Genomic DNA, 26,899 nt, shown 5'->3' with positions numbered 1-26,899 from the left:
TGTGGGAGGAAACCGGAGCGCCCGGAGGAAACCCACGCAGACACGGGGAGAACATGCAAACTCCACGCAGGGAGGACCCGGGAAGCAAACCCAGGTCCCCAGATCTCCCAACTGCGAGGCAGCAGCGCTACCCACTGTGCCACCGTGCTGTACAGATCCTCTAACTGAAAATTTGATTTTTTCCAATTTCAAATAATATAAAACATCAGTTTCCCACTGACTTATAAGAGGAGAGTTAGGATTCTTCCAATTTAACAAAATAAGTCTGCGTGCCAAGAGTGTAGTGAATGCAATCACCGTTTGCTTGTCCTTCTCCAATTCAAGTCCATCTGGAAGGACACCGAACACAGCTGTTAGTGGGTTAGGAGGGATTGTGACCCCAAGGCTGTCTGAGAGGCACTTAAAAATTTTTGTCCAAAATGATGTTAGTTTAGTGCAGGCCCAGAACACGAATTACAAGTCTTCGACTTAAAGTTTAAATCCGAACAATATATTCAATCTCTTTTTGGTTTTCTGTTATTTCACGGTGTAATAATTTCCATTTGTTTGTGCTAATGTGATCTTTACTTTCATTTTTGGGGACTTTCCAATTTTCGTACTTCCATTATCTCTAACCCTGTAGTGGGTTGGCACCCTGCCCGGGATTGGTTCCTGCCTTGTGCCCTGTGTTGGCTGGGATTGGCTTCAGCAGACCCCCGTGACCCTGTGTTCGGATTCAGCAGGTTGGAAAATGGATGGATGGATGGATTATCTCTAACCTGCTCTTCTTGGGTATCATGCCAATGTTTTTGAATTCTTTATGACGTTCTACTTTGTCATCTACTCTTTCTCTTTTATATCCAATGGTTAAATCTCTTGGCTCAAAGTCTCGTCTCGCAGAACGTGAAAGTGTCTCTCTGAGAAAATCACATCTCGTCCCAGGCTAAAAAGTCTTGTCTCATCCCAGGATTTTTTTGTGATAATATACAGTACTGTGCAAAAGTTTTAGGCAGGTGTGAAAAAATGCTGTAAACAAAGAATGCTTTCAGAAATATAAATAATGATTGTTTATTGTTATCAATTTACAAAATGCAAAGTGAGCAAACAAAAGAAACATCTAAATCAAATCAATATTTGGTGTTCCTACCTTTTGCCTTCAAACCAGCATCAATTCTTATCGGTCCACTTGCACAAAGTCAGGATTTTGTAGGATTCTAGTCAGGTGACTGATCAACCAATTGTACCAAACAGGTGCTAATGATCATCAATGTCACACGTAGGTTGAAACACAGTCATTAACGGAAACAGAAACAGCTTCAAACTGGGTGAGGAACAGCCAAACTCTGCTACCAAGGTGAGGTTGTGGAAGACAGTTTCATGTCATGGCGAGATTGAGCACAGCAACAAGACACAAGGTAGTTCTACTGCATCAGCAAGGTCTCTCCCAGACAAAGATTTCAAAGCAGAGTGGGGTTTCAAGATGTGCTGTTCAAGCTCTTTTGAAGAAGCACAAAGAAACGGGCAACGTTGAGGATCATAGACGCAGTGGTCGGCCAAGGAAACTTAGTGCAGCAGATGAAAGACACATCAAGCTTCTTACCCTTCGAAATCAGAAGATGTCCAGCAGTGCCATCAGCTCAGAACTGGCAGACACCAGTGGGACCCAGGTACACCCATCTACTGTCCGGAGAAGTCTGGCCAGAAGTGGTCTTCATGGAAGAGTTGCAGCCAAAAAGCCATACCTCCGACGTGGAAACAAGGCCAAGCGACTCAAGTATGCACGAAAACATAGGAACTGGGGTGCAGAAAAATGGCAGCAGGTGCTCTGGACTGATGAGATTCAGTCAAATTTAAAATATTTGGCTGTAGCAGAAGGCAGTTTGTTCGTCGAAGGTCTGGAGAGCAGTACAATAATGAGTGTCTGCAGGCAACAGTGAAGCATGGTGGAGGTTCCTTGAACGTTTGGGGCTGCATTTCTGCAAATGGAGTTGGAGATTTGGTCAGGATTAATGGTGTTCTCAATGCTGAGAAATACAGGCAGATACTTATCCATCATGCAGTACCACCAGGGAGGCGTATGATTGGCCCCAAATTTATTCTGTAGCAGGACAACAACCCCAAACATACAGCCAAAGTCATTAAGAACTACCTTCAGTGTAAAGAAGAACAAGAAGTCCTGGTATGAAGTGATGGTATGGCCCCCACAGAGCCCTGATCTCAACATCATCAGGTGTGTCTGGGATTACATGAAGAGACAGAAGGATGTGAGGAAGCCTACATCCACAGAAGATCTGGGGTTAGTTCTCGAAGATGTTTGGAACAACCTACCAGCCGAGTTCCTTCAAAAACTGTGTGCAAGTGTATCTAGAAGAATTGATGCTGTTTGGAAGGCAAAGGGTGGTCACACCAAATATTGATTTGATTTAGATTTCTCTTTTCTTCATTCACTGCATTTTGTTGATTGATGAAAATAAATGATTAACACTTCCATTTGTGAAAGCATTCTCTGTTTACAGCATTTTTTCACACCTGCCTAAAACTTTTGCATAGTACTGTGTGTATGTATATATATATATATATATATATATATTTACACACACACACACTGCTTAAAAAATGAAAGGCACCTTTTGTAATGAGAGTATATCATCAAGTCAGTGACACTTGTGGGCTATTGATCAGGTCAGTGAAGTAGCAGAGGGGCTTGTTAATCAGTTTCAGCTGCTTTGGTGCACTAGAGGGGCAACAATGAAACGACCCCCAAAACAGGAGTGAATGCTTTAACAGGTGGAGGCCACTGACATTTTTCCCTCCTCATCTGTTTTGTCACTCGTTTTGCATTTGTCTACAGTCATTGTCACTACTGGTGGCATGAGGCCATACCTGGACCCTACAGAGGTGGCACAGGTAGTCCAACTTCTCCAGGATGGCACATCAATACGTGTCGATCATTGCCAGAAGGTTTGCTGTGTCTGCCAGCACAGTCACGAGGACATGGAGGAGATTCCAGGAGACAGACAGGCAGTTCCTCTAGGAGAGCTGGACAGGGCCCCACGTAGAAGGTTCTTAACCTATCAGCAGGGCCCACTGGTATCTGCTCCTTTGGGCAAAGAGGAACAGGATGAGCACTGGCAGAGCCTACAAAATGACCTCCAACAGGCAGGCCACTGGTGTGAATGTCTCTGACCAAACAATCAGAAACAGACTTCATGAGGGTGGCCTGAGGGCCCGACAATGTCCTCTAGTGGGCACCGTGGAGCTCGATTGGCCTTTGCCATAGAATCCCAGAATTGGCCATTCCACCACTGGCACCATGTGCATCTCAGAGATGAGAGCAGGTTCAACCTGAGCACATGTGATAGACATGAAAGGGTCTGGAGATGCCGTGGAGAACATTATGCTGCCTGTTATTGGTGATTATAAATTGTCCCTATTGTGTACTTTGTGTGTATCGGTGTGTGTGTGTGCGTGTGCCCTGCGGTGGGCTGGTGCCCTGCCTGGGGTTTGTTTCCTGCCTTGCACCCTGTGTTGGCTGGGACTGGCTCCAGCAGACCCCCTCAACCCAGTCAGGACTAAACAGGTTAGAAAATGAATGACTGACTAATCAAGTTTTATGTACATGTGACTATTCCATATTTGCATAAAGAAACGCTCATTTTTGTTCCTAAGGTTCCCCACAACTTTGTTTACCAAGAAAGAAAGTTATAGACTTACAGTAAATTTTTTATTTGTTTTTCCCAAATGCCATGGACTTTTTGGGCTTGTGCAATTCAATTTATGACTTTTTTTCCATTATCCAACCCGCTATATCCTAACTATAGGGTCATGGGGGTCTGCTGGAGCCCATCCCAGATAGCATGGGGCGCAAGGTAGGAACAAACACCGGACAGGGCACCAGTTAATTTAACTGTATAAGAAGAATTGGAATACCATGTGTATTCATTTTGAATAAGATTAACATAAAATAAGTGAGTAATGACAACAGTTTCTGAGATGGAGTATGCTTCTGCTGAAAGAAAACATTCTGATTGCTTTGTTACATAATAATTGTGTTATTGTGACATCAAGTAAATTTAAGTTAATGTAACTGTAGAAAAATTTAGTAAAACTTAACAGCAAGCATACTTATTTTAAATTAGCTTAAATTAAATTCATAAATTGAACATCTCCAACAGTTTGTTACAGATAGATAGATAGATAGATAGATAGATAGATAGATAGATAGATAGATAGATAGATAGATAGATAGATAGATAGATAGATAGATAGATAGATAGATAGATAGATAGAGTGAAAGGCACTATATAATAGATAGATAGATAGATAGATAGATAGATAGATAGATAGATAGATAGATAGATAGATAGATAGATAGATAGATAGATAGATAGAGTGAGTGAAAGGCACTATATAATAGATAGATAGATAGATAGATAGATAGATAGATAGATAGATAGATAGATAGATAGATAGATAGATAGATAGATAGATAGATATGAAAGGCACTATATAATAGATAGATAGATAGATAGATAGATAGATAGATAGATAGATAGATAGATAGATAGATAGATAGATAGATAGATAGATAGATAGAGTGAGTGAAAGGCACTATATAATAGATAGATAGATAGATAGATAGATAGATAGATAGATAGATAGATAGATAGATAGATAGATAGATAGATAGATAGAGTGAAAGGCACTATATAATAGATAGATAGATAGATAGATAGATAGATAGATAGATAGATAGATAGATAGATAGATAGATAGATAGATAGATAGAGAGTGAGTGAAAGGCACTATATAATAGATAGATAGATAGATAGATAGATAGATAGATAGATAGATAGATAGATAGATAGATAGATAGATAGATAGATAGATAGATAGATAGATATGAAAGGCACTATATAATAGATAGATAGATAGATAGATAGATAGATAGATAGATAGATAGATAGATAGATAGATAGATAGATAGATAGATAGAGTGAGTGAAAGGCACTATATAATAGATAGATAGATAGATAGATAGATAGATAGATAGATAGATAGATAGATAGATAGATAGATAGATAGATAGATAGATAGATAGAGTGAGTGAAAGGCACAATATAATAGATAGATAGATAGATAGATAGATAGATAGATAGATAGATAGATAGATAGATAGATAGATAGATAGATAGATAGATAGAGTGAGTGAGTGAGTGAAAGGCACTATATAATAGATAGATAGATAGATAGATAGATAGATAGATAGATAGATAGATAGATAGATAGATAGATAGATAGAGTGAGTGAAAGGCACTATATAATAGATAGATAGAGTGAGTGAAAGGCACTATATAATAGATAGATAGATAGAGTGAGTGAATGAATGAAAGGCACTATTAGATAGATAGATAGATAGATAGATAGATAGATAGATAGATAGATAGATAGATAGATAGATAGATAGATAGAGTGAAAGGCACTATATAATAGATAGATAGATAGATAGATAGATAGATAGATAGATAGATAGATAGATAGATAGATAGATAGATAGAGTGAAAGGCACTATATGATAGATAGATAGATAGATAGATAGATAGATAGATAGATAGATAGATAGATAGATAGATAGATAGATAGATATGAAAGGCACTATATAATAGATAGATAGATAGAGTGAGTGAAAGGCACTATATAATAGATAGATAGATAGATAGATAGATAGATAGATAGATAGATAGATAGATAGATAGATAGATAGATAGATAGATAGATAGAGTGAGTGAAAGGCACTATATAATAGATAGATAGAGTGAGTGAGTGAAAGGCACTATATAATAGATAGATAGATAGATAGATAGATAGATAGATAGAGTGAGTGAGTGAAAGGCACTATATAATAGATAGATAGATAGATAGATAGATAGATAGATAGATAGATAGATAGATAGATAGATAGATAGATAGATAGATAGATAGAGTGAGTGAAAGGCACTATATAATAGATAGATAGAGTGAGTGAGTGAAAGGCACTATATAATAGATAGATAGATAGAGTGAGTGAATGAATGAAAGGCACTATTAGATAGATAGATAGATAGATAGATAGATAGATAGATAGATAGATAGATAGATAGATAGATAGATAGATAGATAGATAGATAGAGTGAAAGGCACTATATAATAGATAGATAGATAGATAGATAGATAGATAGATAGATAGATAGATAGATAGATAGATAGATTGAAAGGCACTATATGATAGATAGATAGATAGATAGATAGATAGATAGATAGATAGATAGATAGATAGATAGATAGATATGAAAGGCACTATATAATAGATAGATAGATAGAGTGAGTGAAAGGCACTATATAATAGATAGATAGATAGATAGATAGATAGATAGATAGATAGATAGATAGATAGATAGATAGATAGATAGATAGAGTGAGTGAGTGAAAGGCACTATATAATAGATAGATAGATAGATAGATAGATAGATAGATAGATAGATAGATAGATAGATAGATAGATAGATAGATAGAGTGAGTGAAAGGCACTATATAATAGATAGATAGAGTGAGTGAGTGAAAGGCACTATATAATAGATAGATAGATAGAGTGAGTGAATGAGTGAAAGGCACTATTAGATAGATAGATAGATAGATAGATAGATAGATAGATAGATAGATAGATAGATAGATAGATAGAGTGAGTGAGTGAAAGGCACTATATAATAGATAGATAGATAGATAGATAGATAGATAGATAGATAGATAGATAGATAGAGTGAGTGAAAGGCACTATATAATAGATAGATAGAGTGAGTGAGTGAAAGGCACTATATAATAGATAGATAGATAGAGTGAGTGAATGAGTGAAAGGCACTATTAGATAGATAGATAGATAGATAGATAGATAGATAGATAGATAGATAGATAGATAGATAGATAGATAGATAGATAGATAGATAGACTGCACAACAGCAGTTATAATTCTGAGTAAGTTTGCCCTTTCCGTGTATAAAGTCTGCTGCACTGACTTTCCGACATGACTTCGCTAATCGGCTAACATTCGACGGAATATAACTTGAGGATTGGTAACTATAACATTTTGCTTACATTTCTCTTCAGGCGGACTTGGTTTAAAAATGAAATAAAAAGACAAAATCGGTTTGTATTCAACTTTGCTTTAATGATGTCATTTTTGAAATGCAGTCTGCGGTGGACGCGACTTGTCACCATGACGCCGGGCAGCTGCTGGTCGTGCGAAGCCCACAAAGCGTCGGCTCCTCCGTCCCCGGCCGTCCTTCCACACCCGTCTGTCCCGATCACGCACACTTGCAGTAGTAGGACGAGATGGAGTTGTCCCAGTTTCCGAAAAGCCCTTTGGCCACATCTTTGAGGCGGTACTGGATGCCAGCGGAGAACTTGCGCTTGGTGCCCTCTTTCTTGCTCCTCGACCACACGGTGAGGTCACATCGGGAGCCCACCACCAGCGAGGAGATCCGGTCGTTCCAGCCCTTTGGAATTAAAGGCATGTCGTCCCCGGAGAAAGTATCCAGGTAGTTACCCCCACAGCACTGGTCATAGTAGTAGTGATCGTTCTCGTACATGCGGGCGCAGATCTTGGTCCCGTCCTCGGTTTTGAGGTCACTGGGGTTCGGACACTGTGCCCGGACCCCGGCCATAGTCATGAGAAGAGCGATCGTGAGTACCAGAGCCTTCATGATGTGCCTTCAGCGGCTTTCAGTCCAATCCCCCGCTTCTCGTGCGGACTTCTTAAATGGAATCCGCGGAGCAGAAGGAGCCAATGGGCAGCGTGTCATTAAACGCCCCGTCAGTTTTCTACCTGCACCTCTGTGGTCACAGGACACGTCTGGAGAAAAAGGAGGGCAGCCACATCTGCTGCTCTTCTCACCTTACGTTAAAGCACCCGTTGCCTAATATTCGGAGAAGTTTCACAGCTGGGCACACACACGCGTGCCCACAGAAGAACGACAGTCCGGCCAAGCGTGACGTTATCAGTTGCAGCCACCTGGCAGTGCACATTGGGGCAGAAACACTTCACCTGAACCACTCATTTGTCGGGAGCAAGGAGCATTTTTCAGGATCGGAATATTTAAGAAGTATGAGCTACTTATGGCGAGTCGTCTTTTTAGCGCTTTACCAGGAAACAAACATATTGGTCTTATGTGGGCAGCCAACAGTGGAGTAATTTGGATTTACACATCGGGGTATCATTGGCTCCAATACACTGGCTAACTGCGAGCAAACAGACAGGGAGTCCAAATTTTCTCACGAAGCATGAAAAAAACAAAACCTTATGAGTCCATCCATCCATGTGCTATACCCGCTTATCCAGGGTAGGGTTGCCAGGCACCTGGAGCCTATATTGTAAACAGTGGGCACAGGCAGGGCCAACCCCTGGACTCGGTACACGTAGCATTGGGCCAACTATCACCACCACTCCACCTAACCTGCATGATTTTGAAACCCGAACACCCAGACGTGAGCAGGGGGGGAAAAAACATACGAACTCCACACAGATATATAGGAGCTGGGATGTGAACTCCAGTCTCCGTCTTAAGAGGCAGCAGCATTAGCACCGCGCAACCTCTTACTGGTCCTTTCCTTGAATTTTTTTCTTTTAGAAAAAAATATAAAATAATAAAAGATTACCAGCTAAATGCAAAACAGGTAATAAAAACAATTCAAATATTTCATTTAAAGCTCGTCCCGCACGCTTGTCTAAACACCTTTGTTCGTTTCAACGTAGCGTCCTGCAAGCTAAAAGGCGCGGCGCAAATGACTTTTAACCGATCGATTACGAAAACAGCGACATTTTACAAAATGGCATCATTAATATACATGTATATGTATATGTGAATATGTGTGAGTGTGTGCGTGCGATATGCACCGACCTGTTATAAGCAATGGAAAGGAGGTGGCTACAACATGCAGATCATAATAATAATAATAATAATTATTATTATTATTATTATTATTATTATTATTATTATTATTATTATTATTATTAATACTAGTCATTTAGCCCGTTACAATAACGGGCGCTAGAACAGTAGTGCATAAACATTAGTAGGAACAGTCTATATTAAATAGCAAGGGACTTTGACCTCATTCTTTTTGTTGGTCGTATTTTTCTTTCTTTCAGCCTTTCTTTTGTTGATGTTTACTTGCTGAGCTGACCGTTCTTCATGGGCTGCCGCCGTGTATTGTGTGTCTTTAATCTTCTGTGACAGTAATACTGTCCGCTGGCTTGTACATCCGTAATATACCTTTAATTTTCTCTGGCGGTAATACAGGCGCTGCGGTGGGTTGGCGCCCTGCCCGGGATTGGTTCCCTGCCTTGCGTCCTGTGTTGGCTGGGATTGGCTCCGGCAGACCCCCGTGACCCTGTGTTCGGATTCAGCGGGTTGGAAAATGGATGGATGGTAATACAGGCGTGCGCGTCGGTAATATGCCTTTAATCTCCTCTGACAGTAATACTGACCTGTATGTGGCTGTAATATGCATCACTGTATTGTGTACCTTTCATTTCCTCTCGCAGTAATACTGGTTTGTATTTCCGTAAAACGCCTCTAACATTCTCTGACAGTAATATCGCGCATGCGCACCTCACCAGAAGACACACATACGGACACCTGGACGCACACAGGGATTTTATTAAAGAGGATTATTATTATTATTATTATTATTATTAATAATAATAATCCAAAAACTGGTGTAGAATGGGATCGGAGGCACAGACATGGCAGAGTCAAACTAAACGGGACTGTCGCTGAGGACTTTAAATTCACTGCTGAAGGCTCATTTAACTCAGCTATATGAACATCTCACAAACAGTAAAACTTGCGTTCAAACTCTGCAAATATTTGCAACTTTAGGGTAAAGAGGAGTCATGTGGGCGAACGTTAGAGACGATTAAAATATTTTGAACTCATTGAATTTTTATGATATTGGACCAATTTGTTTATTTCAAGAGCCTAAAAATAATTTACAAAAAAAATTAAAAACACACAAAAATATATATATATATTTAAATAATAATTCTAGCACCATTATTGTAAGTCATCTTGCAAACTGGAGATTTAAATATTGCATAATCCATTCTCATTCTCTTTTTTTAATTTTAATTTTTTTTTTTTTAACATTTCTACATCATGTCATGGGCGGCATGGTGGCGCAGTGGGTAGCCTCGCAGTTAGGAGATGCGAAGTGGCTGGAGCGTAGAACAGGCCAGGGGGTCATTTAAAAACACAAATCATTCCACTCACATACGGGTCTCGTTAATAAAAAAAGAAAAAAATTAAACATTTTGTGTAGCCTATTCAGTCAAAAAGGAAAAAAAATAAAAACATTAAAATTGTGACCGTACATCCATCCATCCATTCATTTTCCAACCCGCTGAATCCGAACACAGGGTCACGGGGGTCTGCTGGAGCCAATCCCAGCCAACACAGGGCACAAGGCAGGAACCAATCCTGGGCAGGGTGCCAACCCACCGCAGTGTGACCATACACTAAACTTCATTAAAATTTGAAACAAAAATTAAACAAAATTAATACACAGTAGGGGCGGCACGCAGTCCCGGGTCCACCCTGCGTGGAGTTTGCATGTTCTCCCCATGTCTGTGTGGGTTTCCTCCGGGTACTCCAGTTTCCTCCCACAATCCAAAGACATGCAGGTTAGGTGCATTGGCGATTCTAAATTATCCCTGTGCCCACATGTACGAGAATGACCATCACTACTACGATCAAAGTTGAGGTGGTCAATATCTGGATGCCTACCTTGGAGATTTGAAAAGGCTGGAACAAGAGGATCTCCTCACTGGTGGTGGCCACCCACTGTGACCTCACCGTGTGGTCCAGAAACAAGAAAGAGGGCACCAAGCACATGTTCTCCTCTGGCATCAACTACCACCTCAGAGATGTCATGAAGGGGCTTTTTGGAAACTGGAACAACTCCATCACCTGAATAGGAAGGTGAAAAAGACAAAAGGAACGGGCTGAGAAGAGGAACCGCCACGACCTACGATCACCTGCCATGTGTTTGAATTTTCTGAACTTGTCAAAGGAAAAATTAAAATTAGAAATGGAAAAAAAAGTGATGAGACCGCTCTGAATTCTGCTTTCAGGGTCTTTTATAAAAGTTTGTAACTGCGTGCATGAAATACATTTGTATGTCCTGGAATCATAATGTAATGTAGTGGCCTCCAACTAATATGTTATTAACGCTGCATGTTATTACACAGGCGGCACGGTGGTGCAGTGGGTAGCGCTGCTGCCTCGCAGTTGGGAGACCTGGGGACCTGGGTTCGATTCCCGGGTCCTCCCTGCGTGGAGTTTGCATGTTCTCCCCGTGTCTGCGTGGGTTTCCTCCGGGCGCGCCGGTTTTCTCCCACAGTCCAAAGACATGCAGGTTAGGTGGATTGGCGATTCTAAATTGGCCCTAGTGTGTGCTTGGTGTGTTTGTGTGTGTCCTGCGGTGGGTTGGCACCCTGCCCAGGATTGTTTCCTGCCTTGTGCCCTGTGTTGACTGGGATTGGCTCCAGCAGACCCCCGTGACCCTGTGTTCGGATTCAGCGGGTTGGAAAATGGATGGATGTTATTACACACGTACAGAATAACACAAAAAGTGAGTGATAGGCAGGCAATTTTTATCTTTTAACACGCGTAACAGAGAACACCTTAATGTTGGAATTTACTGTATAAAGCAATAAGCCATTTTATACAGCGCAAGGCAAGCGGAGAACCTGATTTACGGTAAGGCCTAAAGGCACTATAAGGGAACTCTGCTGAATTATCACATCCAGTTTATTGTCGTGTGTCTCTTGTGATAATTCTTCTTAAATAAGAGTCTCTCGGGTGGTGCAGTGGGTAGCGCTGCTGCCTCGCAGTAAGGAGACTTGGGTTCACTTCCCGGGTCCTCCCTGTGTGGAGTTTGCATGTTCTCATCTATCTATCTATTATATAGTGCCTTTCACATCTATCTATCTATCTATCTATTATATAGTGCCTTTCACATCTATCTATTAATCTATCTATCTATTATATAGTGCCTTTCTTATCTATCTATCTATCTATCTATCTATCTATCTATTATATAGTGCCTTACACATCTATCTATCTATCTATCTATCTATCTATCTATCTATCTATCTATCTATCTATCTATCTATCTATCTATCTATCTATTATATAGTGCCTTTCTCATCTATCTATCTATCTATCTATCTATCTATCTATCTATCTATTTATCTATCTATCTATCTATCTAATCATTTCCTGTCCTTTACTGGCTAATTATTGCTCTCACACCTTCACCCTCTAATATCTAATGGTGCAAGGATGGCTGCCTTGGCATCACCAACGTGGTTACAACACATGGGTGGTGGTCAGAGTGGCTCCGTGTTATCAATGTACAGTGCTCTGAGTAGTGAGAAAAGCTCTATATAAATGTCATCTTCATGAATTCGTATTGTATGCTTTGCATGTAGTAATGTGCTTTTGTAAGTTGCTGACTGGTTAATAATAATAATCATAATAATAACAATAACAATAATATATTTTATTTGGTTCAAAGTATGTTCTCACATGTGGACAATAAAAGTAAACTAAACTAAATTAATATACAGTATAAATATGCATAATATACTTTACATTGTCCTATAACATTTATATGTGTGTTTGTGTGAGTGTATTTATACATATAGTAGCCAGTAGGGGGCACCACTGAGCCTTAAAGCCCAAAGACAATTTTACCCAACACAGTAACACAGTCCCGGGTTCAAATAAAGAATTTCTATTTGCCACCAACACCTCCCCAAGTGTGCACAGCTGATAATAACACATTGACAGATCAAGTGAATGCCCTTCTCTCCTTCTGTTCCTCCTGGAGAGTTTTGCCCACTGCCTCCTGACTCCGCCACCCTGAGGTGATGCATTGGACTGCTATTAACCTGGACCCAGCCTGTTGGTAGCACTTTATCTCTCTCTCTCTCTCTCTCTCTCTCTCTATATATATATATATATATATATATATATATATATGTGAGTGTGTGTGTGCATATTGTGACAGATGGCTGGGGCCCATGCCTGGCCAGGATGCCCCTTCACCACATCTGCCAGGGGGACAAGGGTGGAAAGCCCAGTATCTCCCCCTGGACGGTAGATGGCAGCCTCCCTGGATTGCAGCGGTGCCTCAGACTCCCTCAGGGCTTCATGGGGGTTGGAGTTCTGTGCAGCTCTGTGGGGTTCCGCAGGCGCCACCAGGGGGTGCTGCAACAGGAGCAGTTGGCACCTTTTGGGCACTGGTTTCGCCTTACCCAGAATGCAGCCGGATGTTGCTAATCAACCACCTGGAGCACTTCTGGGAGACAGCGACCACCACTCAGTGACCAGAGTCGGGTGGAGGTGGACAAAGCTGTGGAGGAGTGGTGGTGGAAGAGAGAGAGAGAGGAGTGTGGTGACTCAGTGCTTAGTGCTTGGAACTGTGTTGTGGCTGGAGGGATTATGGGGAAGACGTGCCCTCCAGCTGAAGAAAAATAAAAAGTCTTTTCATTTTATATGTGCCTCCCATGTCCAATCAGTGTCAGGTCAGGCGCTATATAGCGCCATTATTACAATATATTAAATATGTGTAAACTGAAAAAAAAGTTTAAAGGCTCTTTCCATAATGGAAAGAAAAGAAGGTTAAAGACACAACATTTCCGTTGTATAACCTTCATTAGGTGTACAACCAAAATGGACAAAAAAGGGTAACGTATATTGGTGGGGAACGTGGGATCAAAGTCAGGGCAGATGAAAGGAGAAAAGGTGAGAGTAGGTGTGAAAAAGCTGCCATTAGAGAAAATGAAGAGAGAGATTAAAAAATAAGTCAGTCATTAAGACCTGGGGAAATAGATCTTAAATAACCTCTGCGTAACTTCAACTTTGTGACTGATGCTTGAACATTATCCTGAAGAATGTGTTGATATTGTGTTGAATTCATCTGACCCTCGACTTTAACAAGGGCCCCAGTCCCTGAACTAGCCACACAGCCCCACAGCATGATGGAACCTCCACCAAATTTGACAGTAGGTAGCAGGTGTTTTTCTTGGAATGCGATGTTCTTCTTCAGCCATGCAAAGTGCTTTTTGTTCTGACCAAATAACTCAATTTTTATCTCATCAGTCCAAAGCACTTTGTTCCAAAATTAATCTGGCTTGTCTAAATGAGCATTGGCGTACAACAAGTGACTCTGTTTGTGGCGTGAGTGCAGAAAGGGCTTCTGTGTCATCACCCTGCCATACAGATGTTCTTTGTGCAAATTGAATTGTAGAACGATGTACAGATACACCATCTGCAGCAAGATGTTCTTGCAGGTCTTTGGAGGTGATCTGTGGGTTGTCTGTCACCATTCTCACAATCCTGCTCATATGTCACTCCTATATTTTTCTTGACCTGCCAGACCTGCTGGGTTTAACAGCAACTGTGCCTGTGGCCTTCCATTTCCTGATTCCATTCCTTACAGTTACTGAAACTGACAGTTTAAACCTCAGAGATGGCTTTTTGTAGCCTTCCCCTAAACCATGAGACTCAACAATCTTTGTTTTCAGATCTTTGGAGAGTTGCTTTGAGGATCCCATGCTGTCGCTCTTCAGAGGAGAGTCAAAGGGAAGGAAGCACAACTTGTAATTGACCACCTTAAATACCTTTATATCTCATGATGGGACACACCTGTCTATGAAGTTCAAGGCGTAACGAACTCATCACACCAAGTAATCAGCATTGAGCAGTGACAGGCATTCAAATCAGCACAATGACAAGGGGACCCACATTTGTGCACAGCCAGTTTTTCACATTTGATTTAATTTCATACAACTAAATACTGCGCCACTAAAAACCTTTGTTCGGAAAACACCGCAGTACTCAGATGTTCCTAGGAAATGAAAGACATACCACTGTTATCTTTATTGTTGAAAGGAGAGTCAATTATTATGCAGGCTGAGAGGGGGTCACAAACTTTTCCATATGACTTTAAATTCCAACATTAAGGTGTTCTCTGTTACGCGTGTTAAAAGATAAAAATTGCCTGCCTATCACTCACTTTTTGTGTTATTCTGTACGTGTGTAATAACATGCAGCGTTAATAACATATTAGTTGGAGGCCACTACATTACATTATGATTCCAGGACATACAAATGTACTTCATGCAGGCAGTTATAAACTTTTATAAAAGACCCTGAAAGCAGAATTCAGAGCGGTCTCATCACTTTTTTCCATTTCTAATTTTAATTTTTCCTTTGACAAGTTCAGAAAATTCAAACCCATGGCAGGTGATTGTAGGTCATGACGGTTCCTCTTCTCAGCCCATTCCTTTTGTCTTTTTTACCTTCCTGTTCAGGTGATGGAGTTGTTCCAGTTTCCGAAGAGCCCCTTCATGACATCTCTGAGGTGGTAGTTGATGCCAGAGGAGAACATGGGCTTGGTGCCCTCTTTCTTGTTTCTGGACCACACGGTGAGGTCAGAGCGAGTGGCCACCACCAGTGAGGAGATCCTCTTGTTCCTGCTTTTTCAAATAAAGGGCATGTGATCCCCAAAGTAGGAGTCCAGATATTGACCACCTCAGCTTTGATCATAGTAGTAGTGATGGTCATTCTCGTATAGATCCCGGTTCCGTTTATCTCGTTGATATTGCTGGGGCTTGGACATTGGCCATATGCACCTGTGAGGGCCAGCAGGAAGACCACGTCTTCATGACTTCTGAAGAAGATGAAGTGTCAGTTGTAAATGACAGGCTAACAAAAGCAACATGGCCGACTGTCTGAGGGAATGAAAGAAGTGAAATGGTGGGGAAAGATGATAAGATAAAACTCAGGTACACTTTGTGAAATGTTCAAGGAGATGGCCATGACTTTACCGAGCTTACCAGCCACAGTGCCAGCTGTGCAAACAGCTGAAGCAACTCCAGAGCCAGTTGGTTGTTTTCTCACCCAAAGCTATCAGCTGATTTGTGAAATGGGCAGAGTTGCATGATGCAGCCTTCTCCATGTAATAGCTGGCCATTGTTTGTCCTGATAAATGCCAAGTATCCAGGGCACAATGATTCTACTGTGGACGTTTAGCATTTGGTATATGAACATATGGCCAAGCGTTCCAGCTGAGGAGAGGCAAGGCTCCAGCCAATCAATGGTGCAAGAAAATAGACGATGCTCATCCTGCCAATGCCTGGAGACAGACAGGAAATGCCAATGCAGTAGTGGGTATGTTGGCATCTCAGCAGGGTTGGACAGAGAAACGATATGTGATGGAAGGACAGGAGGAGACAACCTATCAGGGCTACATGGTCCCCCGAAATCTAGGTGGCAGCATCCCTGGGTGAAGCTACGTGAACAGACACCTGCAAGGCATGCTGGGAACTGTAGTCCCATGGTGTAGCATTGCCAGGTTCCATGGGTGCCACCTGTGGGGTGCTGCCGGGTTCCGTGACCCCTACTTTGTAGGACTTCTATTTGACCTAGAAGTGCTAGCCCTGGAAGGACACTCGAGCCTAAGATAAAAGAAGCCACTCAAGCTCGTCCAGCCAAGTTGGAGTCGGGTGGAAGATGGACAAAGCTCACCTGGAGGTATGGAAGGAGAAGGAAAAGACTGAAGGAGAGTGTTATGCCTCTGTGTATTACTGCAAAGAATCCAATTTGTAAGGTATGTTATTGTAATAAACCTTGTATTTGCACCCAAGACTTGTGTCTGTGATATTGCATCTGGGGTTTGAGATGCTGCAACACCCCCTACTGGTCACAACACCAAGAAATAGTTATGTACCCCACAAATATACTCACAGGTGGCGCAGTGGTAGTGCTGCTGCTTTGCAGTAAGGAGAGTGTGGAAGATTGTGGGTTCGCTTCCCGGTTCCTCCCTGTGTGGATAGCGCTTTGAGTACTGAGAAAAGCGCTATATAAATGTAATGAATTATTATTATTATTATTAAATAAATCAAGGCGCTATAGGGAGCTGAAATTCAAGTAACTTCACTCAATGGGAGAACACTGGTTGTGTGCCAGTGTGTGCCACAGAGAGAGGCCGTCAGGTAAAATGAAGAAGAGACAGAAAATCCACTGACTGGAAAACGGGACTTGTTGTCCCTATGTGGAAAGGAAAGGGTGATCGCCTGGATTGCAGCAACTACAGGGGGATAACACTGCTCTCAGTGCCGAGTAAGGTCCATGCTAGGGTTGTCCTCAATAGGATCTGTGATCACTTGCTCACCTACCAGTGACCAGAACAGTCTGGTTTTACGCCTAAGAAGTCTACCATCGACTGCATCCTGGCACTGAGGGTTCTCATGGAGCGCAAACGCAAATATCGGCAGAGTTTCTTTGTAACCTTTGTCGATTTTCATAAGGCATTCAACTCAGTTGATCGAGTTGCCCTGTGGGACATCCTGAGGGCTCGCAGGACCCCCTCGAGGTTGCTGGATATCATGGCCGGCCTGTCCACTGGTACTCTGAGTGCTGTGCAGAGTGGAGGCAGACCCTCTGTGTTTTTCCCAGTTGATTCTGTGGTTCGTCAGGTGTGTGTTCTGCTCCTACTCTGTTCAATGCTTGTATGGACTGGGTGTTGGACAAGGTTGTGGGGTCCAGCGGCTGTGGGGCATCTGTTGGTGAAGAAAGGTTCACGTATCTTGACTTTGCTGACAATGCTCTGATCTTCGCGGAGTCAATGGAGGCTCTGATCGGTGCTCTTGAGAGACCGAGAGAGGAGTCTGAGTGTCTGGTCTTGCGAATGTCCTGGATAAGAACCAACATCCAGGCCTTTAATGACCTCTTGGGCACAGCCATCAGCAGTTTGTCTATCTGCACAGAGAGTGTCGACCTTGTCGAGAGGTTTACTTACCTTGGCAGTGACATTCATGTGTCTGGTGACTCTTCCTATGAAGTCAGTAGACAGACTGGGTGAGCATGGGGGGTCATGAGGTTGCTGGAAAGGGGTGTGTGGCACTCCTGACATCTCTACAAAAGGACAAAGGTCCAAGTCTTTAGAGTCCTGGTGCTTCCTGTCTTGCTATATGGTTGCGAGACATGGACGCTAACCAGTGACCTGAGATGAAGACTGGACTTCTTCACTACTGTGTCTCTTCAGAGAATCCTTGGATCTCGCTGGTTTGACTTTGTGTTGCTCATCGAGTCCCAAATGAGGCACATGACCTGAATTCTGAGGGAGCATCAGTTACGGCACTATGGCCATGTGGCGCATTTCCTCGAGGGTGATCCGGCTCATAAGATCCTCATTGTTGGGGACCCGAGTGGTTGGACCAGGCCAAGGGGTCACCCACGTAACACCTGGCTGTGGCAGATAGAGGGTCATTTCCGGAGGGTGGGACTGGACCATATGTTTGCCTGGGGGATTGCCAACCGGGATACCAAGTTGTTTCGTAGTGTAGTGGGTACGGCAACGCTCTGCACCAGTGCATGCTCCCCAACTTGACTTGATTTGACTTGTGGGGTCTGCAGAGGTCAAAGCCAAAGATCTGAAGGTGAGAAGCTCCTAAAGCCTCACCATTAACCGAAGGTATTGTTGTGGAGAAATCTTCAGAAAAAATGAGCAGAGTATTCAGAAAGACAGTCAGAATTTAGAATAGAAAACAACTGCAGAGCACATAAAGCTGTCTCAGTTCATGAAGTGAGCCCGGTGAATTGGGCGCGGTTCATTTTTATTTCAATTCTAATCACAAAAACATCCGAATTCTCGTCATTCACTTCACATGTTACCTTCGTAATAATGACCTCATACTGTATGTGTTTTCATAACAATTACCTCGCCTTGTAAACTTCTTTCTCCTAATAATCATAATTTTTTTCATAACAATCATTAGAACTCGAAGGTCGTACTTGCTGCCTGACCATCACCTTATCATGTTTTACATCCCTCACATTCCCAATCTTGAGCTAATAAAAAATGGAAGCTCTCATCATTAAGTTACAACCAGGATGATCCACATATGAAAAACTCAACTGTTAAATTAATACTTGCTTGTTGCACCAAAATCCAGTAAGACTAAAATCAGAGGCAGCTGTGCTGGTAAGCACAGCACACAACTTCACTGATAAGAGCTAAGCTGCTGGAGCTGGAAGCAGGCAAGAGGCCTTAAGTCAGCAAGCACAATGCTAAAGCCTTTATTAATAAACCTTTACATTTTTATATTGCTCAAAGCCAGATGATATAATTCAAAGTCAAAGTCAAAGTGAACTTTATTGTCATCTCAACCATATACAAGCATACAGATAGACGAAATTTCGAAGCTCAGGGTCCACAGCGTAACAACCTGACATGCAAATAATAAATTAAAAATAGAATTAAAATGTATATTTAAATTTAAAATTAAAACACAAACAAGACAAGACATTGTGCAAATACAAGACAAAGAAGTAGCAGCAATATTGATGTGTAAGATATGTAATATAATAAATATGAGATAATAAATATAGATAATACAGAAATGATCAGTGTATGATAATAGTTGTTGAAGACGTGTAAACAATGACAGGTCAGAATGTTTCACAGCAGAAGGATATCAAGAGTGTCAAAATCCTTAAAGGTCAGTATGAGATTTCCAGTTCTTCTCTACCTGCACACTCGTCTTCACAGGTCAGTGGCTCACATGTATTAAAGTTCTGTTTTTCGAGGTGGTTGAGGCCGTGTGGAAGATCTCAGGGGGCAGCCTGGTGTTAAGGAGTCTAACAGCTTGGGAGTAAAAACTCTCCTGCAGCCTGGCAGATCTGGCTGTGATGTTGCAGTATCTTCTCTTGGATGGCAGAAGTGTGAAAAGTCCATGTGAGGAGTGTAAGGGGTCCTGCTCAATGCTGACACTGCATTTGTGAAATATGTCCTGTAGTGAAGGGAGAGGCACCCCAATAATGTTCTCTGCTGTCTTCACTATCCTTTGCAGGCGATTGCGGTCAGATATGTTGCAGTTGCCATACCAGAGAGTGATGCAGCTGGTCAGAACACTCTCAATGGTGTCTCTGTAGAACATGGTGAGGATGGAAGGGGGAAGACTTGCTCGCTTCAGCCGCCTCAGGAAGTGTAGTCTCTGCTGGGCTTTCTTGATTAGTGATGAGGTGTTATGCATCCATGTAAGTTCTGTAGTTATGTGCACACCGAGGAACTTGGTACTCCTAACAGTCTCCACATCTAAACTGTTGATGCTGAATGGGATGTGGGCAAGATGTGATTTTCTGAAATTCACGATTATCTCTTTTGTCTTCTCGACATTGAGAGACAGATTGTTGCCTTCACACCATTCAGACAGCTGTTCCACCTCATCTCTGTATGCTGCTTCATCATTCCTGCTTATCAGTCCCAGCACCGTCGTATCATCCACAGACTTGATGATGTGGTTGGTGTTGTGTGTGGCTGTGCAGTCGTGAGTCAGCAGGGTGAACAGCAGAGGACTAAGAACACAGCCCTGTGGCGCTCCAGTGCTCAGTGTGATGATGCTGGAAGTGTTGTAGCCCATCCGAACTGACTATGTTAATATGTGTTGTTTTACCTTGATTAATTAATATATTGATTCATGAGGAAGCATATGTTACCGGCAATGTATGAAAAGCAGGCATTATATAGAATGCCTAGGCAATATATAGAATTCCGAAAATTGGACATCAAAGTATGAAACGATTAATATGTCACACATTTCCTAGGCATTCTATGCAATGCCAAAAGACAAACCGGCAAAGTATAAAATACTCCCGCTAATGACGTTTCTAATGTCACGTGACTTTTGACGCTCACCTCAGACGGAGAATTCCCCATTTGGTGATATGGTGATGAAAACATGTTTGCCGAAGAGGCTTCCATTTCTGCTACCTGTTGTGTGTGTTTAAAGGAAACCAGTGAAAAAAAATTCATAGATTTTGTGGCCATGCCAGTAAAGATGATGGAGATGACGAAATGGATATTTTGTGCACTCTTTGCATTAAAACTGAGAATGCCGTCGAAGGTAAAATTGATTCTAAATTGAATCTGGTGTGAAAGTAGACGCTGTATTGCGCCCGACCCGGCACAGACTCACTCTGAGGCACGTGTAAAAACACAAAGACTTTAATTTTCTTCACCTGTGGGGCATGTCTTCCCCGTGAACCCCACACTGGCACAACACAGTCCCAAAAGCACTTAAATCACAAGACAATCACAACACAATCCTCCACCTCCCGACTCTGGCTGGTGAGCGGTGGTTGCTGTCCCTTTTTATAGATAGATAGATATCTATCTATCTATCTATCTATCTATCTATCTATCTATCTATCTATCTATCTATCTATCTATCTATCTATCTATCTATCTATCTATCTATCTATCTATCTATCTATCTATCTATCTATCTATCTATCTATCTATCTATCTACAGTGGTGTGAAAAACTATTTGTCCCCTTCCTGATTTCTTATTCTTTTGCATGTTTGTCACACAAAATGTTTCTGATCATCAAACACATTTAACCATTAGTCAAATATAACACAAGAAAACACAAAATGCAGTTTGTAAATGGTGGTTTTTATTATTTAGGGAGAAAAAAAAAATCCAAACCTACGTGGCCCTGTGTGAAAAAGTAATTGCCCCCTTGTTAAAAAATAACCTAACTGTGGTGTATCACACCTGAGTTCAATTTCCGTAGCCACCCCCAGGCCTGATTACTGCCACACCTGTTTCAATCAAGAAATCACTTAAATAGGAGCTGCCTGACACAGAGAAGTAGACCAAAAGCACCTGAAAAGCTAGACATCATGCCAAGATCCAAAGAAATTCAGGAACAAATGAGAACAGAAGTAATTGAGATCTATCAGTCTGGTAAAGGTTATAAAGCCATTTCTAAAGCTTTGGGACTCCAGCGAACCACAGTGAGAGCCATTATCCACAAATGGCAAAAACATGGAACAGTGGTGAACCTTCCCAGGAGTGGCCGGCCGACCAAAATTACCCCAAGAGCGCAGAGACGACTCATCCGAGAGGTCACAAAAGACCCCAGGACAACGTCTAAAGAACTGCAGGCCTCACTTGCCTCAATTAAGGTCAGTGTTCACGACTCCACCATAAGAAAGAGACTGGGCAAAAACGGCCTGCATGGCAGATTTCCAAGACGCAAACCACTGTTAAGAAAAAAGAACATTAGGGCTCGTCTCAATTTTGCTAAGAAACATCTCAATGATTGCCAAGACTTTTGGGAAAATACCTTGTGGACTGATGAGACAAAAGTTGAACTTTTTGGAAGGCAAATGTCCCGTTACATCTGGCGTAAAAGGAACACAGCATTTCAGAAAAAGAACATCATACCAACAGTAAAATATGGTGGTGGTAGTGTGATGGTCTGGGGTTGTTTTGCTGCTTCAGGACCTGGAAGGCTTGCTGTGATAGATGGAACCATGAATTCTACTGTCTACCAAAAAATCCTGAAGGAGAATGTCCGGCCATCTGTTCGTCAACTCAAGCTGAAGCGATCTTGGGTGCTGCAACAGGACAATGACCCAAAACACACCAGCAAATCCACCTCTGAATGGCTGAAGAAAAACAAAATGAAGACTTTGGAGTGGCCTAGTCAAAGTCCTGACCTGAATCCAATTGAGATGCTATGGCATGACCTTAAAAAGGCGGTTCATGCTAGAAAACCCTCAAATAAAGCTGAATTACAACAATTTTGCAAAGATGAGTGGGCCAAAATTCCTCCAGAGCGCTGTAAAAGACTCATTGCAAGTTATCGCAAACGCTTGATTGCAGTTATTGCTGCTAAGGGTGGCCCAACCAGTTATTAGGTTCAGGGGGCAATTACTTTTTCACACAGGGCCATGTAGGTTTGGATTTTTTTTTCTCCCTAAATAATAAAAACCACCATTTACAAACTGCATTTTGTGTTTATTTGTGTTATATTTGACTAATGGTTAAATGTGTTTGATGATCAGAAACATTTTGTGTGACAAACATGCAAAAGAATAAGAAATCAGGAAGGGGGCAAATAGTTTTTCACACCACTGTATCTATCTATCTATCTATCTATCTATCTATCTATCTATCTATCTATCTATCTATCATATAGTGCCTTTCATCTCTCTATCTATCTATCTATCTATCTATCTATCTATCTATCTATCTATCTATCTATCTATCTATCTATCTATCATATAGTGCCTTTCATCTATCTATCTATCTATCTATCTATCTATCTATCTATCTATCTATCTATCTATCTATCTATCTATCTATCTATCTATCTATCTATCTATCTATCATATAGTGCCTTTCATCTATCTATCTATCTATCTATCTATCTATCTATCTATCTATCTATCTATCTATCTATCTATCTATCTATCATATAGTGCCTTTCATCTATCTATCTATCTATCTATCTATCTATCTATCTATCTATCTATCTATCTATCTATCTATCTATCTATCTATCTATCTATCTATCTATCTATCTATCTATCTATCTATCTATCTATCTATCTATATAATTCAACCTAACACAATACAGCTTGCTTTTAATCTGATCACATGAAATGTTCGTGAGCCTTAATATATAAATTTAAATGCTAAAATATTTATATGTTTAAAGTGTTTATGCACTAGTATGAATGTTTACTTAGTTTCCTTTAAGTTTGGGGGCACTGAAGGTTTTTCCAAAAACTTGTTTTAGACTCTGGTGAGTCAAAAGACCCAGCAGAGCCGTCATGTACCACAAAAACACAGCGTCCTTGGTTCTTAAAAAACAAGGCAATTGAAAAGCAAGCAGGCAGGCCACATTAAAAACTAAAGCAGCGGCCTGTTATTAATAATGCCTCACTAAGCCACATAAAAAGATGTCAAGCGACTCCTTTTAATAGTCAATAGTTCTAAAACCAATAACATGGCATATTGATCCTTGATCTAAACCTTAACCGTGTGGCCAGACTTTAGCTTCACGTATATTCAAAGATATTTATTATGATTTACAGTAAGCTTTTCCCAGGTATTTATATATAATAATGCAGACGTGTGCTCCTCTATGTGTAGAATTCAGTCAGAGTCCGCTGCTGGGCCTGCCAGGGGTTCAGATGGCACAGCCATGACATCCTGCAGCACCAGCTGCTACCCAGACATCTACTTCTTTTATCATGCATTGCGTGTGGCCCGACACCGGCAAGAAACGCACAAGTCAGAGGAGCCGCGGAGAGACCGAGAGAGAAAAATAATGAACACAATATGAATTATGCATTCTCCGGCGCCAGTCTGTGCTTATTTTATATGGCAGGATAATCAGAGAGTGAAGGCCATGAGAAGAGAAATGCAAGCCTGAGACGTAATTTGATTTTAGTTTTGTTTTTTGCATATCTAGAATGAATGTACTTGTTAGCTGAAAATGAGTGAAGCATCCATTCCATAAATCAAGCAGAATCAAAGAGCTGTTCACGGACTTTCACGAAGCAGGAGGAAGACCACCACCCCATCTACTTTGGAGGGATCCTGTGGCGAGGGCCAGGAGTGACCTGAAGTAGGCACAATGCCCATCAGCTATGGCCTAAGAAGATTCTCCAACACTGGGGGTCTCCATTTATGATCACAGAGTTGGAGACACAAGGGGGGCACACAGAAGTTTTGAGGAGGTATGCAAGATTTGATTTTGGGTCCCCATTCTGCATGTAATTTATATAGTAAAATGTTCATAGGAGTCAAAAACAGAGATGGATGCTGATTCATCATAAATTTGGGGTTTGGGGGGGGGAAGGTGGGGGCTTACAGGCTGCAAAATAAATGATAATCAAATAACAATAACAATATTAATAATAATGAAACTGGCATCACATTGGAGGCACAGGCATGGCAAAATAAATGCAAACAATAAATACGGCAAAGGGGCTGGAGGTCTGTGGCCTGTAGGGGGCGTACCCCCCGACACAACTGCCCACAGCATACAGTCTTGGGTTCAAATAAAGATAATTTTATTTTACAGAGGACCTCAACAGGCTTTTTTTTCATCAGCACAGTACAATCCAATCCTTCCTTCATTCCATTCATCCCAGCAATCCTTGTCTGCCTCCTAAAAACACGGACTCCTTGGCTGAGGTAGACTGGCTACACCCAGGTGTACTTTTGGTGCCACAGCAATGCATACAATAAGCACTTCTGGATTTGGTGGAGCTGCCATAAAGTAGGGGAGACCTACCCATTGTTACGCTCACTGGGCACCGAACAGGGCTGTCCTCCTGGACTACATCTCCCATAAACCTCTGTGGGAGCCCAAACTGGAGTCATGTGACCGGGATACCACCACCTACTCCACTGAGGGTACTCTTTGCCCCCCTCAGTCCAGTCTCCCATTGTTACTCCATGATCTGACCTTGAAGGCCCTCCATTTTGTTTCTCCCTCCAGTATGGTGTCCTTCTGGCTGGACAAGGTATGACCTTCCATCTCAGCAGGTGGGTCAGTCCACCCATATGCATTACCCTCTCTTTGATGGCTGTTGTAATTATCATTTTTTTATGTATTTTTCTTGAGCTTTCCTAAAGCCTAAAAGTTCATTTTTAGATCAATTTTGGTGCTTTCTTACGAAGACAATCCATTTTTATTATTTATTTTAGTTTGTAGATTTTTTTTTTTGTTGCTCCCTGTTCCCTGGCAGTCCTGAATGGGAGTGAAGAAGCAGAGGACCTCAGCAGCATCTCCATATAGTCAGGTGCTGACCCATTGACCGCTCTGTAGGTGCGCATCAGAGATTTGAATTTACTGTGTGCTGCTACAGGGAACCAAAGTAGTGACTTGAAGAGAAGAGTGACAATACAAGATGGGCTGCTGCAGTTTACACCATCTGCGGAGGCCTGATTGCACATGCAGGTCCTCCTGCTAGTAGTTAGTTGCAGAAATCAAATAAAACCCAGTAATATTTGAGAGGAATGTGTTTGATGTTTGTCATAATATAATATATCTACTTATTAATCTATCTATCTATCTATCTATCTATCTATCTATCTATCTATCTATCTATCTATCTATCTATCTATCTATCTATCTATCTATCTATCTATCTATCTATCTATCTATCTATCTATCTATCTATCTATCTATCTATCTATCTATCTATACAGACCTATAAACACCTGGGAGTGCAGCTGGATGATAAATTAGACTGGATTGCCTATACTGATGCTCTGTGTAAGAGAGGACAGAGCTGACTATACTTCCTTAGAAGGCTGGCGTCCTTCAACATCTACAATAAGATGCTGCAGATGTTCTATCAGACGGTTGTGGCGAGTGTCCTCTTCTACGCAGTGGTGTGCTGGGGAGGCAGCATAAAGAAGAGGGACGCCTCACGCCTGGACAAACTGGTGAGGAAGGCAGGCTGTATGATAGGCACAGAGCTGGACAGTTTGACATCCGTGGCAGAGCGACGGGCGCTGAGCAGACTCCTGTCAATCATGGAGAATCCACTGCATCCACAGAACAGGATCATCTCCAGACAGAGGAGCAGCTTCAGCCACAGACTGCTGTCACCGTCCTGCTCCACTGACAGACTGAGGAGATCGTTCCTCCACCACACTATGCGACTCTTCAATTGCACCGGGGGGGGGGGGGTAAACGTTAACATTATATAAAGTTATTGTCTGTTTTTACCTGCATTTTTATTACTCTTTAATTTAATACTGTGTTTTATCAGTATGCTGCTGCTGGAGTATATGAATTTCCCCTTGGGATTAATAAAGTATCTATCTATCTATTGTGAAAGGCGTTATATAGCGCTCGACCCGGCACAGACTGACGCAGAGGCACATACTTAAACAAACAGACTTTTATTTTCTCTTCAGCCGTGGGGCACACCTTCCCCGTGTCCCACAGGCCCAACACAGTCCCACAAAGCACTTAACACACCAAAACACTCTTC

The 26,899-nt window shown here is 41.7% G+C and overlaps 1 protein-coding gene across 1 annotated transcript; it reads right to left on the bottom strand.

The window, feature by feature from the left end:
- Positions 1-7,159: 7,159 nt before the first annotated feature.
- Positions 7,160-7,763, bottom strand: LOC127529751 (syncollin-like). Its single transcript, XM_051934452.1, has one exon. The coding sequence runs from the start codon at positions 7,713-7,715 to the stop codon at positions 7,317-7,319; it is 399 nt and encodes a 132-aa protein (XP_051790412.1). The 5' UTR covers positions 7,716-7,763; the 3' UTR covers positions 7,160-7,316.
- Between the last annotated feature and the right edge of the window lie 19,136 nt (positions 7,764-26,899).

Source organism: Erpetoichthys calabaricus, chromosome 1 (assembly GCF_900747795.2).
Source record: "Erpetoichthys calabaricus chromosome 1, fErpCal1.3, whole genome shotgun sequence".
Classification (NCBI taxonomy): Eukaryota; Metazoa; Chordata; class Cladistia; order Polypteriformes; family Polypteridae; genus Erpetoichthys; species Erpetoichthys calabaricus.
Note: the sequence above shows the minus strand (reverse complement) of the source record. Positions and strands in the feature narration are given on the sequence as shown.